This window comes from Pteropus alecto, unplaced genomic scaffold (assembly GCF_000325575.1).
Source record: "Pteropus alecto unplaced genomic scaffold, ASM32557v1 scaffold75, whole genome shotgun sequence".
Lineage (NCBI taxonomy): Eukaryota > Metazoa > Chordata > Mammalia > Chiroptera > Pteropodidae > Pteropus > Pteropus alecto.
Window position 1 is genome coordinate 29,574,470 of NW_006440638.1, and position 14,403 is coordinate 29,588,872.

At 38.1% G+C, this 14,403-nt stretch overlaps 1 protein-coding gene across 1 annotated transcript; it reads left to right on the forward strand.

Annotated features, from left to right (window-relative positions):
* Positions 1-1,800: 1,800 nt before the first annotated feature.
* On the forward strand, positions 1,801-9,786 carry BRK1 (BRICK1, SCAR/WAVE actin nucleating complex subunit). Its single transcript, XM_006917613.3, has 3 exons — positions 1,801-1,964; positions 8,543-8,625; positions 8,885-9,786. The coding sequence occupies exons 1-3, from the start codon at positions 1,847-1,849 to the stop codon at positions 8,909-8,911; spliced, it is 228 nt and encodes a 75-aa protein (XP_006917675.1). The 5' UTR covers positions 1,801-1,846; the 3' UTR covers positions 8,912-9,786.
* Positions 9,787-14,403: the final 4,617 nt, after the last annotated feature.

Sequence of the window (14,403 nt, forward strand, 5' to 3'; positions counted from 1 at the left end):
TCAGGAACCTGCATAAAAGTTCCGGGACCTATAGTTAGTGTTAAAAGTCCTTATTAAACCCTGCTCAGTGGACATTCGGGCTGAGTAACCCAGAGTTCTGAAGGCTTTTGTTGCTGCATTGGAATGATCTCAGGCAAGAAGATAGAATTTATAAATGCACACCTATCGAGCGGAAAAAAGACACGTCTTCCCTTGACTTTCTAACCGATACGTGTATTTAATTTTCTGCTTTCTGCATAAAAAGAAATGTAAACTGATCATGGGTGCATGCTTTGTGAAGAGTCAGGCATTGCTTAGTGTTTTATTTATCCTTTCTTACATAATTCTCCCAACGATCCTAACCCATCCATGATGTAATTCCTGTATTACTCATGCAGAAACCAATGTTCAAGGAGTGAAGTGTCTCCTCTTTGGTAGATTTTGTGATTTAAAACAGATGCCCTGCAGATCTGACTTCTCTGTGACATGCACGCAAAATGCTGACTTCAACAGTGAAGACTTCACTTGAGAAGCAGGGTCTTAATGGAAGAGAGAAGTCTTCTGGATGTCTGGAATTCTATATTTAGGGTCTATATTAATTATTTTAGAAACCATTTATATAAATACATTGGAGAGCTTAGATAGACTTTAAACTGTTTTCAGGTATCTGGTGTCTGGAATCAGCTGGTGAGGGTTCACCACTTAATTGGCCGTGTGACCTTGAACTTCAGTTTTTTCATCGGTAAAATTCTTGACTTCTCCCCACAGTGTTTGTGAAAGTCCTCTGAGGTAATAGGTCTAAAAGCAGTTTTATAGCTTGTAAAATCTGAGTAAAGGATTGTTAGTAATGGTTTTTCCTCAGCTACTGCTAGAAATAATGACTGTTTTTTAATTTACTTGCCCAAGTCAGATTGTAAGTATTCCCTTAAACAAAATAAAATTGTCTGTAATTCCACTACCTTAAAAACTATATGTGAACATTTTTGGTATATCCTTCTTGTCCTTAAGCTGTCATAGTTTTTGCATAATTGTAATTGAATAAAAATTTCTATTTTGTTTTTCCCTTCAATTTATTATGTGCGTTATGTTGCCATAGTCTTTATAATTAAATGACTGCATTCCATTGCCAGTAAGTGCCTGTACCACTGTTTACCCATTCTCCAACTGTGGAGATTTAGTTGTCTTTGTTTTTTTAATAGATAATGCTAAAAAAGAGCACCTTAGTGCTTAGTGTTTTTTTTTTCTTCTCTTTTTCAATTATTTTCTTAATGGTCAGGTCAAAAAGTTAGAAAATTTTTACAGCTCTTGCTATGAATTTACAAATTTCTTTCTGAAGGGTTTGTGCCAGTTTACAGTGTGACCAGCTATTTATGAGCCTATTAATTTCCTCCAGCACTGGGCATTAGTGTTCAAAAAATAACATTTTGTTCATTTGGTAAATGCAAGGTGGAACATCACGCTGTGTTGTTGAAAGACATTTTTTAAATGACTAGTATTTAATATGGTTTAATCGGTTATGCCCAACTTATTGCTGACACAGACAGCAACTTATGTTTGGCGCAGCTAAGAGAAGGGGTGACGAGGCTCCAAGCGTCCCCTAACGACCCTAACTGCCAGTGACCCGGTTTGTGATGGTTCGGGCTCTTGGCGCTTGCGCACTCCATCCTCTCCGCCGGAGCTGAGGAAACTTTCAGCGGCGTGGGAGCAGAGTGAAAACTCAGGAGAGGGCTTGACACGTCGCGCAGGCGCAACACTATGCCCGTCGATTCGTGGGTGCCAAGGGATGGGCGTGACCTGGCGGCGCAGGCGCACGGGCGGCCTGGAGGGTCGGGGCGCCTGCGCAGTCGCTTTTCCTTAGGCGGCAGCCATGGCTGGGCAAGAGGACCCGGTACAGCGGGAGATTCACCAGGACTGGGCGAACCGGGAATACATTGAGGTCATCACCAGTAGCATCAAGAAGATTGCGGACTTTCTCAACTCGTTCGGTCAGAGGGCGAGCAGGGGGAGGCGGGATGGAGGGAGGATTTTGAGGCAGCTTGGCGGGGGCTCTGAGAGACTTCGAAGGGGCTCTCTCTGGGAGCCCTCGGCTCCTGCTGCTTTTCGTTTCCTTTTCAGGCCCCACTTCCTCCTCCCTCCTTGACCCTCAGGCTCCCCTGGGTAGTCCTTGTAAGGTTATCCTGCTCCAGGCTGAGCTTTTCGGCCTCATTGCCATCACCCCGGATCCCTTAACAAGTCCTTTTTCCAGACACGTCAGGCAGCTCCATCCACCCTCTGTCGTTTTTCATCTCTTCGATGTTCTTGCTTCCTTTGTGCTCAGCTTCCCTTCCAGTTTTCCTGCTTTGCACTCAGAGTGCGCCTTCCAGAACGCATCTTTAAACAGGGCGGTGTTGCTGTCCTGTTTAAAGACTCTTGACTGGGCCCTATCTCCTTCAGAATTGAGTCGAAACCCAATAACGCCATGCTTTTTAGTCCCCACTTCACCACTTTTCTTATTCATCCCTTCCTGTCTTCCGTTTTGCTATGATGAGAGTCGTAGGCGATGAGGTCAGAGGTAAGTTCCAGATCGTGTAAGGCCATGGAAATCTCAGTATTGTTGGTATCCATCAGACCGTAGGTGTTCTGTCTGCTTCTACCAAAATCTTTCGTAGGCATGGCCTACTCATGACAGTCTTAAATTCTTTCTACATTGTTCCCCATATCCTTCTCAACAGCAAGCCTGTAACAGAGGCTCCCACCTCATGTTCTCCAAGTGTTTCTTTAGAAGAACTGAGCACTGGGTAGACTTTCTTATGTAATCACAAGGTGTAGGGATAACATCTAGTGATCTTTTTTCAACTCGTGTGCCACTGTTCCACTAATTCAGCAACATTAAGCAATTACGATTAGGGGAAATGATGTGTAAAAAAGATTTTTAAATGTATTATTTTCTAACTGGAGAACTGATGAGTTCTAAAGATGGGACATGAATTCTGTCAGAAAGCATCAGTAAGAGAAACTAGATCTCAGTGCACAATTCTCTCAGGCACTGTGGGGGACACAGTAAGAACCATTTCCTGCACTCAAAGAATTTCTGTCTTGAAGACAAAATAACTTCAGAACAAAGCAAAACATTGTTTTTGTATTAATATACTTACATACAAGGTGTATAGGACTATAATCTTGATGTGTCTTGGTATGGTGGATTTCTTTACTCATCAGAGAATAGAGATGGGGGTAGTATTGAGAGAAGAGAACAGTATAAATATATATGTCAATAAAACATTCACACACATAACTTGCTATAGCGGTTGTAGTAGAAAAGGTATCAAGAACTCAGATCTCAAGTATCGTGAAATTTTTTGAGGACTGTGAGTGAAGGATCATGGGTTAGTGAAAAAGATAAGCGGGTTTGGAGACAGTAGACTGAGGATCAAAGAGGCTAGATTAATTGATTTTAATGAACTGAAAACATGTGAGAAATACTGACCTATTCACCCTGCTACTCAGATAGTCTGGATTTCCTCAGAGGCTTTTTAAAAAAAGTTCTATGCAAACTCTGTCAGTTAGTTCTCATAATTGGTTTCTCCCACTTTCTTGGCAAGGTGAACTATTATTGGAGATTCCTTACAACATTCTTTACTCGTAACATTCCCTCAGAGGAAGGGCTATATAAGAAGAACCAAAATACAGCACACTAGGGGAAGGATGCAATGATAACAGGATCACAGTTTTGGCTTAGTCTGGAGAGGCAGTGGAAAATTGTTGGAAAAAAATGACTGATGTGGAGAGTTTTAACTTGAAAAAGCAGAATTAATAGAATTTACCTGGTAGAAGTTAATATCTGATATGTACACACAGAATAGCCAAGCAAAGTATTAAGATTGTCAGTTCAATCAATAAAGTATCTAAAATAACAAGTCAAACTGGGGCTGTTTTTCATTATTAAAAGTAATCTAGTATCTCAGCCCCCTAAATTTGGATTTGGTAATGTAATATCTTAATTTCTGAACACTAAATTAATGGGAGTTTACTTTGAGAAGGCATCTGGAGCTCTCTGAAAATGCCAGTTATGCTAGAATCCTTACCCTGACCCCAGAGACTCTGTGTAGGCCATATGCTTTGGAGAGGGAACTGTTTTTCCAAGATATCTAACGACTTTCTGACCAGCTTTTCTCTTTGATTCCAGCTGGTGCGAGTAGAGTTATGATCTCTTTGTGGTTTTCTCTTCAAACATTGGAAGACCACCTGAGCCTGAAGACCCACAGATCATAATGCAGTGATAACATCCTAATATTAGGCCTGTTCTGTACTTTGAGTAGTACAGAATAGTATTGATGAAGTTATTAAAAAGATTGTCACATATGATAGCTTTTTTATTTTTATACCATTTTTCTGATCCTAAAGCTAATATGTGCAGAGAAGTATAATGAAAAATAGAGAATGTGACGATTTTTAAATCTCAGTTTTTATACTTAGCCAACAAATACAGAATGCCTGTTGTGACCCAGCTGTGTATCAGATGCTGTGAGAAAGAAATAAATAAGAATAAATGGACATAGTAGCCACTCCTAAGACATTTAGAATTTTGTTGGAGAAATAAGACTTTCCTGCAAAAACAATTCAAGAGAAAGATAGTTTTGATTTTTGTAGGCTAAGACTATATGCAGTTAAGAGTTCAGAGAAGGATGTTCGGTAACTGGCATTTGTCAGCAGTGATAATGTATACAGTTGTCCCTCCTTGTCTGTTAGTTTGCTTTCCACAGTTTCAGTTACTTGTGGTCAACTGTGGTTTGAAAATATTAAATGGAATATTCTAGAAATAAACAGTTTATAAGTTTTAAATTGTGTGTCGTTCTGAGCAGTGTGATGAAATCTCTTGCTGTCCTGCTCCATCTCACCCAGAACATGAATCATTCCTTTTCCAGCATATCCACACTATATAAAATACATGCTGTTAGTCACTTAGTAACCAGATCCACTGCTGTAATATCGCAGTGCTTGTGTTCAAATAATCCTCATTTTACTTTATAATCGCCCCAAAGCACAAGAGTAGTGATGCCGGCAATTCCAATATGCCAAAGAGAAGCCGTAAAGTACTTGTAACATATTGTCAGAAGGTCACTAGTAGCCTAATGCTACATCACAGTGCCTGTATCATTCACCTCACTTCATCTCATCACAAAGGTGTTTTATCATCTCACATTATCACAAGAAGGGTGAGTATAGTACAGTATATTTTGAGAGAGACCACATTCACATACCTTTCATTACAGTGTATTATAATTATTTTATTATTGTTAATCTCTTACCATGCCTAATTTATAAATTCAACTTTACCATAGGTATATATGTATAGGGAAAAACATAGTATATATAAAGTTTGGTACTATCTGTGGTTTCAGGCATTCATGGGGAGGTGGGTCTTGGGACTCATCCCCTCCTGATAAGGGGGGGACTACTACTGTACACACTATCAAGCACCCTGATGAGAACAACTGGCATTTTCAGTTAAAGTCTGGTAATAATGTACACGTAAATGCACTTTGGTTTTAGATTTTTCCCCTGCTGAATGTTTTCCCAGTGTTATGTTTGAACCATTATAACCAAAGTGTCTGATGTTCAACATTTCATATTTCTCAACAGTGCTTTATCCATGTAGGCCAATAGCATCATGTTTTTAGATTCTGATTAATTACCAGATTGACAGAGCCAGAACAGGACAGCCATCCAGAAAGGAGTCCCTCTTAGCACCCCGCCCTTCTGGATAATTTTGGCTTTTTATGGGAAATGACAGGTTGTCAGTGATAACATTCATGCTGCTACTGAATAGCATACATGATGTGCCTTTGAGCTTCTAAAAACCTGACTGAAAGAGATTTGGTCCTGTTGGACAGTCTTAGCAGTGTATCCAGGAAAATGAGAGTACTAAGGTACTTCTACTCAAGATAGACCTCGGAATTAGAAGAAGCAGTACTAGTAGATTAAAAAAATAATTAAAAAGAAGAACGAAGAGTGTCCAGAATAGGCAAATCCATAGAGACAGAAAGATTAGTGGTTGCCAGGAGCTGAGAGGAGGCAGAATGGGGAATGGTTACCAATTGGTAGAGAGGTTTCTTTTAGGGATTATGAAAATGTTCTAAAATTAGATTATGGTGATGGCTGCACAGCTCTAAATATTCTGTAAACCATTGAATTATATATTTCAAGCAGGTGAACTTGATGGTATATAATTATATATCCATAAAGCTATTTTAAAAAAGAATACTGAAGAGTAGCAGTGAAAATAGATGAGTGGGAAAGGATCTAATATGGAAACAAACAAAAAAAATGGACTAGAAAGTGGAAGAGTAGAGCTGTAAGCAAATTTTAAGAGATGTGGGGAATAAGTTACAGCCCCAGAAGCTCAGAAGGATGGTCCATGGTAGCAGTGTTTAGTGAGACAGTGTGATGGGAAGAAGTATCATACTGGGTAATGACAGAACTGGGCTTTGAACTCGACTCTGCTACTATTTTGTTCCATCAGTGACCCATGATGGGCCCTCAACTTATCTAAACTTACGTTTCTCCACTTGTAAAATTAGTGGAGTCACACTAGAGTCAATCTTTTGTTCCACTAATATACCAGAATCCATCAGGTTTTCAATAAACACCTATGTGCCAAGGCAAGATGCTAAGGTTATAAAGATTAATAAGAGGCAGTATCTACCTTGGATTAACTCATTCTACTAGGGAAACAGACATAGATAAATAAATTATAAATTACGATACATAAATATAATTGAATTTTGTCCCATGAACATTTTTTCATGTCATTAATACTCAAACTTCTGATTTTTAGTAGCTGTTTTAATAGTCTCTCAAAGATATGCAATACTTTATCAAAGCATTTCTAAGTAATAGTGGTGAACACTCTTGTTTGTTAAATCTCTTCTTTATCCAAAGAGAGAAATGATAACCCAAGACTAAGTACATAAGTAATTTACAAATTAGAAAGTAAATCATAAATGTTTAGGTAAATACAGCAGAGGGAGAATTGTATCTATCTGGCAAAGACCTCTCAGAGGTCCAATTTGAACTGAACCTTGAAGGAGAATGTTTAAACAAGCAAGATGAGTAAGATTTGGATATGATGAAAATTGAGGCAAGATCAAGGTATAGGAAGATTTGTCTCAAAGTGGGTGTTGAAGCACTTTTGCATAACAGCCAGGGAAGAGATGAAAAAGAAGATTGTGAGCTAAGTGTTAAATCATTGAGGAGGATGGTGTCTTAGAGAGTGGATATTTTAAACTTGAAATGTGAAGATTATTGAGAGATGACTGAACAACAGTGTTGGAAGAAGTGGTAGGAAATAAGCATGCCTAGAAACCATTTTCTCGTGTATATTAATAGTTGGAGAAAGAATAGTCAAGTGGTTTCTGTTAAAGAAGTTTGCAGAGTGAAAGGCATTTTAGGGAAATCTAGGTTTCATTTTGAGGGAGGTGGCAAAAGATGGGAAAAAACAGAATAAGAAAATGAATTTTGTAGATGGAATATAGGCTCTACAAGGTATTTGATGTTCAAGTTTTCTCGTTCTGAAAGGCCTGTGCAGGTATTGATGAAACATTAAATGCCCTCCTAGACTAACAGTAGTGATGTGGCTTCTATGAGCTCAGAAACACTGACACCTCCCTGCTTCCCCATGGTCTCTGCTGCTTTCTTTTGGCCTCTACTTTTCCTCCCTATTGAGATTATTTTCTTCCTTTTTTCATTTCCCTGTCTTGAAACTCTTGAGTTTGGTTATTAGCAAATGGGCATCTCTACAGCTCTGATATATTAGTTTTCTGTTGCTGCCATAACAAATTACAACAAATGTAGTGGCTTAAACCCCATAATTTTCTATTGTATAGATCAGAAGTCCACCACTAATTCACTGGGCTGAACTCAAGATGTCAGCAGGGTGCCTTCCTTTCTAGAGGCTCTTGGGGAGGATCTGTTTCTTGCTCATTGGGTTGTTCACAGACTTCAGTTTCTTACAGCTGAAGGACTAGGATCCCTGTTTCCTTGTAGGCTATTGGCTGAGAGCTGTTCCCAGCTTCTAAAGGTCACTTGCATCCTTTGGCTTATGGCCCTCTTCCTCCATCTTCAAAGCCAACAGTGGCAAGTTGAGTCCCTCTCACACTTCAGATCTCCATTCCTACCTTTCCTCTTCCTTTCTCATCTACATTTATGAACTTTTGATTAGGTTGGGCCCATCTAGATAATCCAGGATCTTAAGGTTCTTAAACTTAATCACATCTACAAAGTCCCTTTTGTCATGTAAGATACATATTCCCAGGTTCCAAGGATTAGGATGTGGACATCTTTGGGGGCTGCTATTCTCTGCCTACCACATTTGGTAAGAAGTTCAATAGATCTATTCTAAGCAGCTATGCTCCTAAGATACTTCTCACCTTGTCCTCTTCACTCCCCTGCTTTGCCTACTCACTTCTGTTTGTCCTTGGCATGATACATCATTATTCTTCTTTAGCTCTGGGTGCATGTGTGTGTGTGTGTGTGTGTGTTTCCGGAATGGCATTAATCCTGAACATCAGTCTCCTTTTACCAGATATGTCTTGTCGTTCAAGACTCGCAACACTAAATGAGAAATTGACAGCCCTTGAACGGAGAATAGAGTACATTGAAGCACGGGTGAGTATAGTGGACAAGATGCTTCCTCATGAGGCTAAGCAGTGGCTGAGCAAGAGAGAATGCACATTTCCACTTATTGCTAAAAGAAACCTGGAAGCAGGCTTAGGGAAGTTTAATACCTTTCCTGGATTTGAACCAGGTGTCTGAGACTTCAAAGCTGTCTTTTCTACCACTCCCTACTACCTAAGATCTAGAATAACATTTTTTTAGACTCTCTAATCCTTTCAAATTTATCTAATTGTCAATTTTTCTTCAACAGGTGACAAAGGGTGAAACCCTCACCTAGAACTGTGCCAGGCTGCTGCTGGAAGTTGCTTTACAGAGGCATACGTGGGAAAGGCCCCAGCAGCCTTCAGCTCCTTCTTTCTTTAAAGAGCAGTGTGGCTTATTCTTGTTTTTCTTTCTTCAAAAATGTGGCCTTTGGGCTCTGCCATGTACATCTGGCAGTGTGATGTGGCATGTGGGGAAAAGTCCAGGGGAAATTTTGAAATCATTAGGCATTTCACCTTTTCAGTAACATTTTGTAGAACTACTTGTCAATGTATTTGAGGCACTCAGAACCAGAAGCCTGGGACTCTTTGTAAAGGTCCTCCCCGACCCTCTCTTTCTCTCTTAGACTTTCCTTACAGCTCTCATTGCCTCTGCATTCATTCTGTGAACAGTCTTTGTCTCCTTTCCACCTTTGTTGGGGGTAGGAGACAGTCCTGGCTGAGACACTCATGCCCTGGCAAGATGGCTGCCAGAGAATGTTGCTGACTCACCAGTTTATTGTTCTTTTGGGGAGGTCAAGACCAGGCCCCCACTTGGCTTGAAGGGACATTTTCAGAATTTTTTTTTCTGTCACTTGAGGTGTCTTTGCCTGTCATATTTCCTTAATAAACTCCTCGACTTTATCTGACTGCTGTGATTGTGCTGGGGAGAGGAGCTAGAGCTGGGGCTCACCTATTCTACAGAAATCTGATGTGTAGGATTGTTATCTTAACATAAAACTTTCAGGTGTAGCTGTTTGATCAAAGCCTAGGTGGGTTTCCAGCTGGAGCCCCCATATTTGGACTTTGAGCTGACTAATTCATTCTAGAAGTCATTTGGTCATTCAGCAGACATTTACCAAGTGTTTACTATGTAGGTACATTGTGCTTCAGTAAAAGATACAGCATTGAATCAGGTGTGATGCTTACAGTCTATTGAAATACCAGCATTCACAGTTTAACCGCAGTCCAGAGTTTTATATCCATGTCTTATAAGGTACAAGCTAAATGTCTAGTACTTTTGTAAAGCAAATGGTTTGAACGGAATAGTCTAAAGCTCTTCATTCTAGCATACAAAGCTTGCTATAAACTTGTGCCAACCTACTTCTAAAGGCCTATACAGACACACAGAAATCACTGTATTCTGTACATACTAACTTTCCCCTATTCTATTCAAATTGTATTTGCCAAAGTGTAGCTCAAGCCAAACCTCCAGAAAGTTCTACTGGACTTTACTTTTTCAACCAGTACTGCCCTTTCCCTTTTCTTAGTCCCTCCCATCTTACCATGCTAACATTACACTTCACTTCTGGGTTTATGAGTTGTTCTCCAGTTTAGTGTCTGCATCCTACAATATGTATGAGTGCCTTTTCTTGTGCAGCTGGGCGCCTTGCAGAAGGCAGGTGGTCAGTAAATACCAATTGAACTAACTTATAAAGCTCAAGCTGCTTTACACTTTGAGAACCTCTGCATAGACCTTTCGAAGCCATTTAAAATAGTACCATCACTTAAAAAATGGGATTTTACAATGGAGACAAAACTGGCATTCTTTACTTTGGTAAGTGCTGTTTTTTGAACTTTATTGAGCTCATTGTAGAATGTTTATTAAGAGTCATTTGAGTTCATTATAATATCTCCCCTATCCAGGATGAAGTATTTCTGAAGTTCAAATTTTAGGTTATTTGGTGCTCTGCAAATACTGAGTTCCTACTCTGCAAGCACTGTAACATAAGATAGTAATAGGGGCAAAAGTGATAGTAATCTATATAATCAGGAAAAGCCCTTCCTTCAATGAAATTATATGTGAAAATGCTTGATAAATTTTTAATGGTCCCGTAGATATTAATCTGTTAATATCAAAGTAATTTCTAAAGTTGATGATTGTAAAGAGAGCAACTAGTAACATTTGATACAGGAGAAAAGTGAACTCATTCTCCATCTTACCTGGCACTTTAAGGTGTCAGAGTGCTTTCCTGTGTTATCACCCCTTTATAAAATGAGGCCTTGGCTTGCTCAAGGATATATAGCTAGTATTGTCTAATTTATTGTGTTAGGTGTGCTAAGTACTTAATGTACTTTATTTCAATTAATCCTCAAGCCCTAAGAAGTAGGCATTCTTATTTCCATATAATAGATTTAGAGTAAGTTGAGAGGCTGAAACTTGTCCAAAGTCAGATGATATAAGTGAAGGTGCTGGGATTTGAATCTATATCTACCTGATTCAGACTGCTCTAACCATTCTACTTCTGAATGTCATATAACCAGTTCTAAAACTTTTCTCATACCTAGTCCAGTGCTGTTTTATTATACTCACGTTAGATATTTTTAAAGCTACCATACATCTATGTTAGTCTTAAATGCCCTACCCACCATCCCTCCTTTTGTAAAGAAACTTTCATGAGTTTTCCTTATTGTCTGGCAAATGCTGCATCGATGTCTATATCATCTAGTTTCACTTCTTCTAGCTTCCTTTCTCCGAAGGTTTATTACTAGTATGTTGTATTTTCTGGGTGTCTTGCCTAAGAAGTTTAATTAACTCCAGCACTTCCTGTAGTTACCTCTGGGTTAGATGTACTTCTATATCCCGCTTCTGAAAGACCTTATTTGGTCAGGCTCCAGAAACGGATTTTACTCTCAGGTCATACAAATCTTTGCTCACAGGTTATTGCAGTCCATAAATAGTATTATGCTAAATCACCATTTATTTTGTTCTCAATGTGTCACTTGTTCAATTTACACAGTTAGAATTGTGATTACAGGTATACCTCGTTTTGTTGTGCATCACAGATGGCATTTTTTACAAATTGAAGGCCAGACCCTCCAGCAAAAAGATTACAACCTGCTTTATTGTGATACTTACTTCATTGTGATGGTCTGGAGGTATGCCTGTATTAACGTTTCATCTCACTGAGGATGATAGTTATATTTTACATTTTAACCTATGTTTACTAAATTATTGTGTTTTCACTTTTTTAACAATGTTTTATCATAATAAAACTAAGATTTTGGATAGTTGTTTTGATTTTAACTGTAAGGAGACTGGGTTTCAGAGAGGTTAAATATACCAGATTTTCTGAATCTAAATTGTTTTCAGTTGCCTCAGCATAATGAAAAATTAGACTGAATGCTTTTTCTTTCCATGTTAGACATTTTAGGGAAATTATCTATATTATGCTTCTCTTTCTTTCCTCATGAAATCTTAATGATTTCTGAAGAATAATTATGAAGGACTTTCCTATTTTCTAATGTGTGGAAAATGAAATAATGAAAAATCTCTCTGCTATCCATAAGTGCCTTCAAGGGATCCTCTTTATTCCATTACACTTAGAATTGTTTTCTACCCTATAATTTGGTTTAATTCACAAATTTATTGGAAAACTAAAGAAGGGTTTGAACCAGCGAGGTATTAGGCATAAATAGATAAATAGATTGCAAATCTCTTGATAATAAAGCAGTTTTCCATCTCATTAATAACAGCTTGAACTGGATTTCAGAAGCAGGAAAAAATAAAAGGAACTAATTTACTTTGACATTAAAGATATACCGAGTTCTGTCATCTTGCTCTTGTTTAAGATACACTTAGTTCACTTACAAGTTCAAAGTCACTCAGTACTTTCAGCTTTCCACCTTTATTTCATGAAGCTAAACCTATGTTCGTAAACATAACCGTTACTATAGGCCACACTAAGTGGATAGAAAGCCTACTCGTTTTCTAGGCTCCTTCCTAGAGCCTTTGTACTGAGTTTCATATTGTTGAGTGTAAAAAGTTTGCTGCCACTTACCTCTGGAGAATGTGAGTTAGGGAACTTAACTCCTGCAGTTTGCAGACAGTTGGTGCCATTAGTAACTACAAAAGTACATATGATTTCTGAAGACTGTGTGGCTGTCAGGTTGTATAATAAGAAAATCAGGTTAGGTTAGGGCTCTCAGGTTTATATTCTGAAGAAAAGCAAGCCTGTACACTAAGTTGTCCAAAGGTTAGGAGTAGTTGGAACTAAAACTCACAGAACTTTAAGGTGAGATAGAATTTTTAGAGAGAATATAGTCCACTCCTGCCTTTGAAAAATGAAACAAGCCCAGAAGGGTTATGTGACATGCCCATTCGGTTACCTGGTGGCAAAGCCAACACTAAAATCTAGGTCTCCTTATTCCTGGGGCAGAGCCAGAGCCATTCAGGGTCTCCCAAATCAGTTTCTGTTTTCTATGCCATGCTGGTCCTTTATTAGCCCCTCCCTGGATCTCATTGACAACTTGAGAAAGCAAAAGGGCAATTGTCTGTTACTCTGAGCTAAGTTCTGTCCATTGACATCAACAATTGGATTTGAAAAAATCAAGTGTAGGGTTTCTTTTGGCACCTTTTGGCTTGTTGAGACTACCAAGTGTGAGGTTGGTATTGTGCCTTAATCTGCATTCTTTTGGTATAAGGGATCTGTATTCCCTAACTATAACATTTTTTTTAATATATATATTTTTTTTGTAAAATGGATTTTAGACTTGTAGAAAAGTTGCAAGAATAGTACAAAGAATTTCTGTATGTTCATCATAATACATTTTTGAATTGAGTTTTATCCTCAATTAGAACTCATTCAATGTGATAATCCTGGTGCAACTTTAAGAGTGAACATGGAAAACAAGTGCATTATAAGGTGAAACAAATTTTATTAATATAATTTTTTAAGAGTAAAATGTTCCAATTTAATGAAAAGTAATTCAGTTTGACTTTGACAAACCTTTTGTCCAGGAAGTTGTTCATTAGCATTAAATACATTGTATGTTTACTATGTGTGAGGCCCTTAGATAAAATGCTGAGAAACAGACACATAGCTTCTACTCTTGTAGCTTATTTAGTCATTATTTAATGTATTTTCACAAGCAGTCCAAAGGACACCAAAATGACATTTGCAGAAAATCTAAAGAGAACATACAGGACCAATACAGTATCAACTTTATTAAATAGGAAAGATACAGGCCAAAATTGTATGTGGATAACAAGTTTTTTATTTTGGTGTATGGTTATTTTTATTTTATCATTGTGAAATACATCACTACATATATGCCCAGTGTTGGAAAAGCATTAAAAAATGGTCTGGATAATATATAAAGAACTATAAAAATTCAGCAATAAGTAAACAACCTAATATCTGAACTGACACTTTAAGAAGACAGAAGAATGGCAAATAGAAAATAAAAAGATGTTCCACATTATTGGTCACTGAGAAATACAAATTAAAACGAGATACTACTATACGATCTATTAGAATGGATACTTTTTTTTTGAAGAACAAAAGAATCTGATATTACTAAGGACAAGCAAGAATGTGGACTAGCTGGACCACTCATACATTACTGGTGGGAATGCAACACACTACAGCCACTACAGTTTAGCAGTTTCTTGTGAAGTTATGTATACTTAAACATGTTACCCAGCGATCTCACTCTTCAATGATTTTCACCCAAGAGAAATGAAAATATATTTACAAAAAAAACTGGCAATGCTTAAAGCAGCTTTATTTATAATTGTTAAAATCTG

Coding starts and splice junctions, on each gene's coding strand:
- BRK1 (XM_006917613.3), top strand. CDS start 1,847: ATGGCTGGGCAAGAGGACCCGGTACAGCGGGAGATTCACCAGGACTGG. Junction 1,965..8,542: donor GGACTTTCTCAACTCGTTCG/GTCAGAGGGCGA, acceptor TCCTTTTACCAG/ATATGTCTTGTCGTTCAAGA. Junction 8,626..8,884: donor TAGAGTACATTGAAGCACGG/GTGAGTATAGTG, acceptor TTTCTTCAACAG/GTGACAAAGGGTGAAACCCT.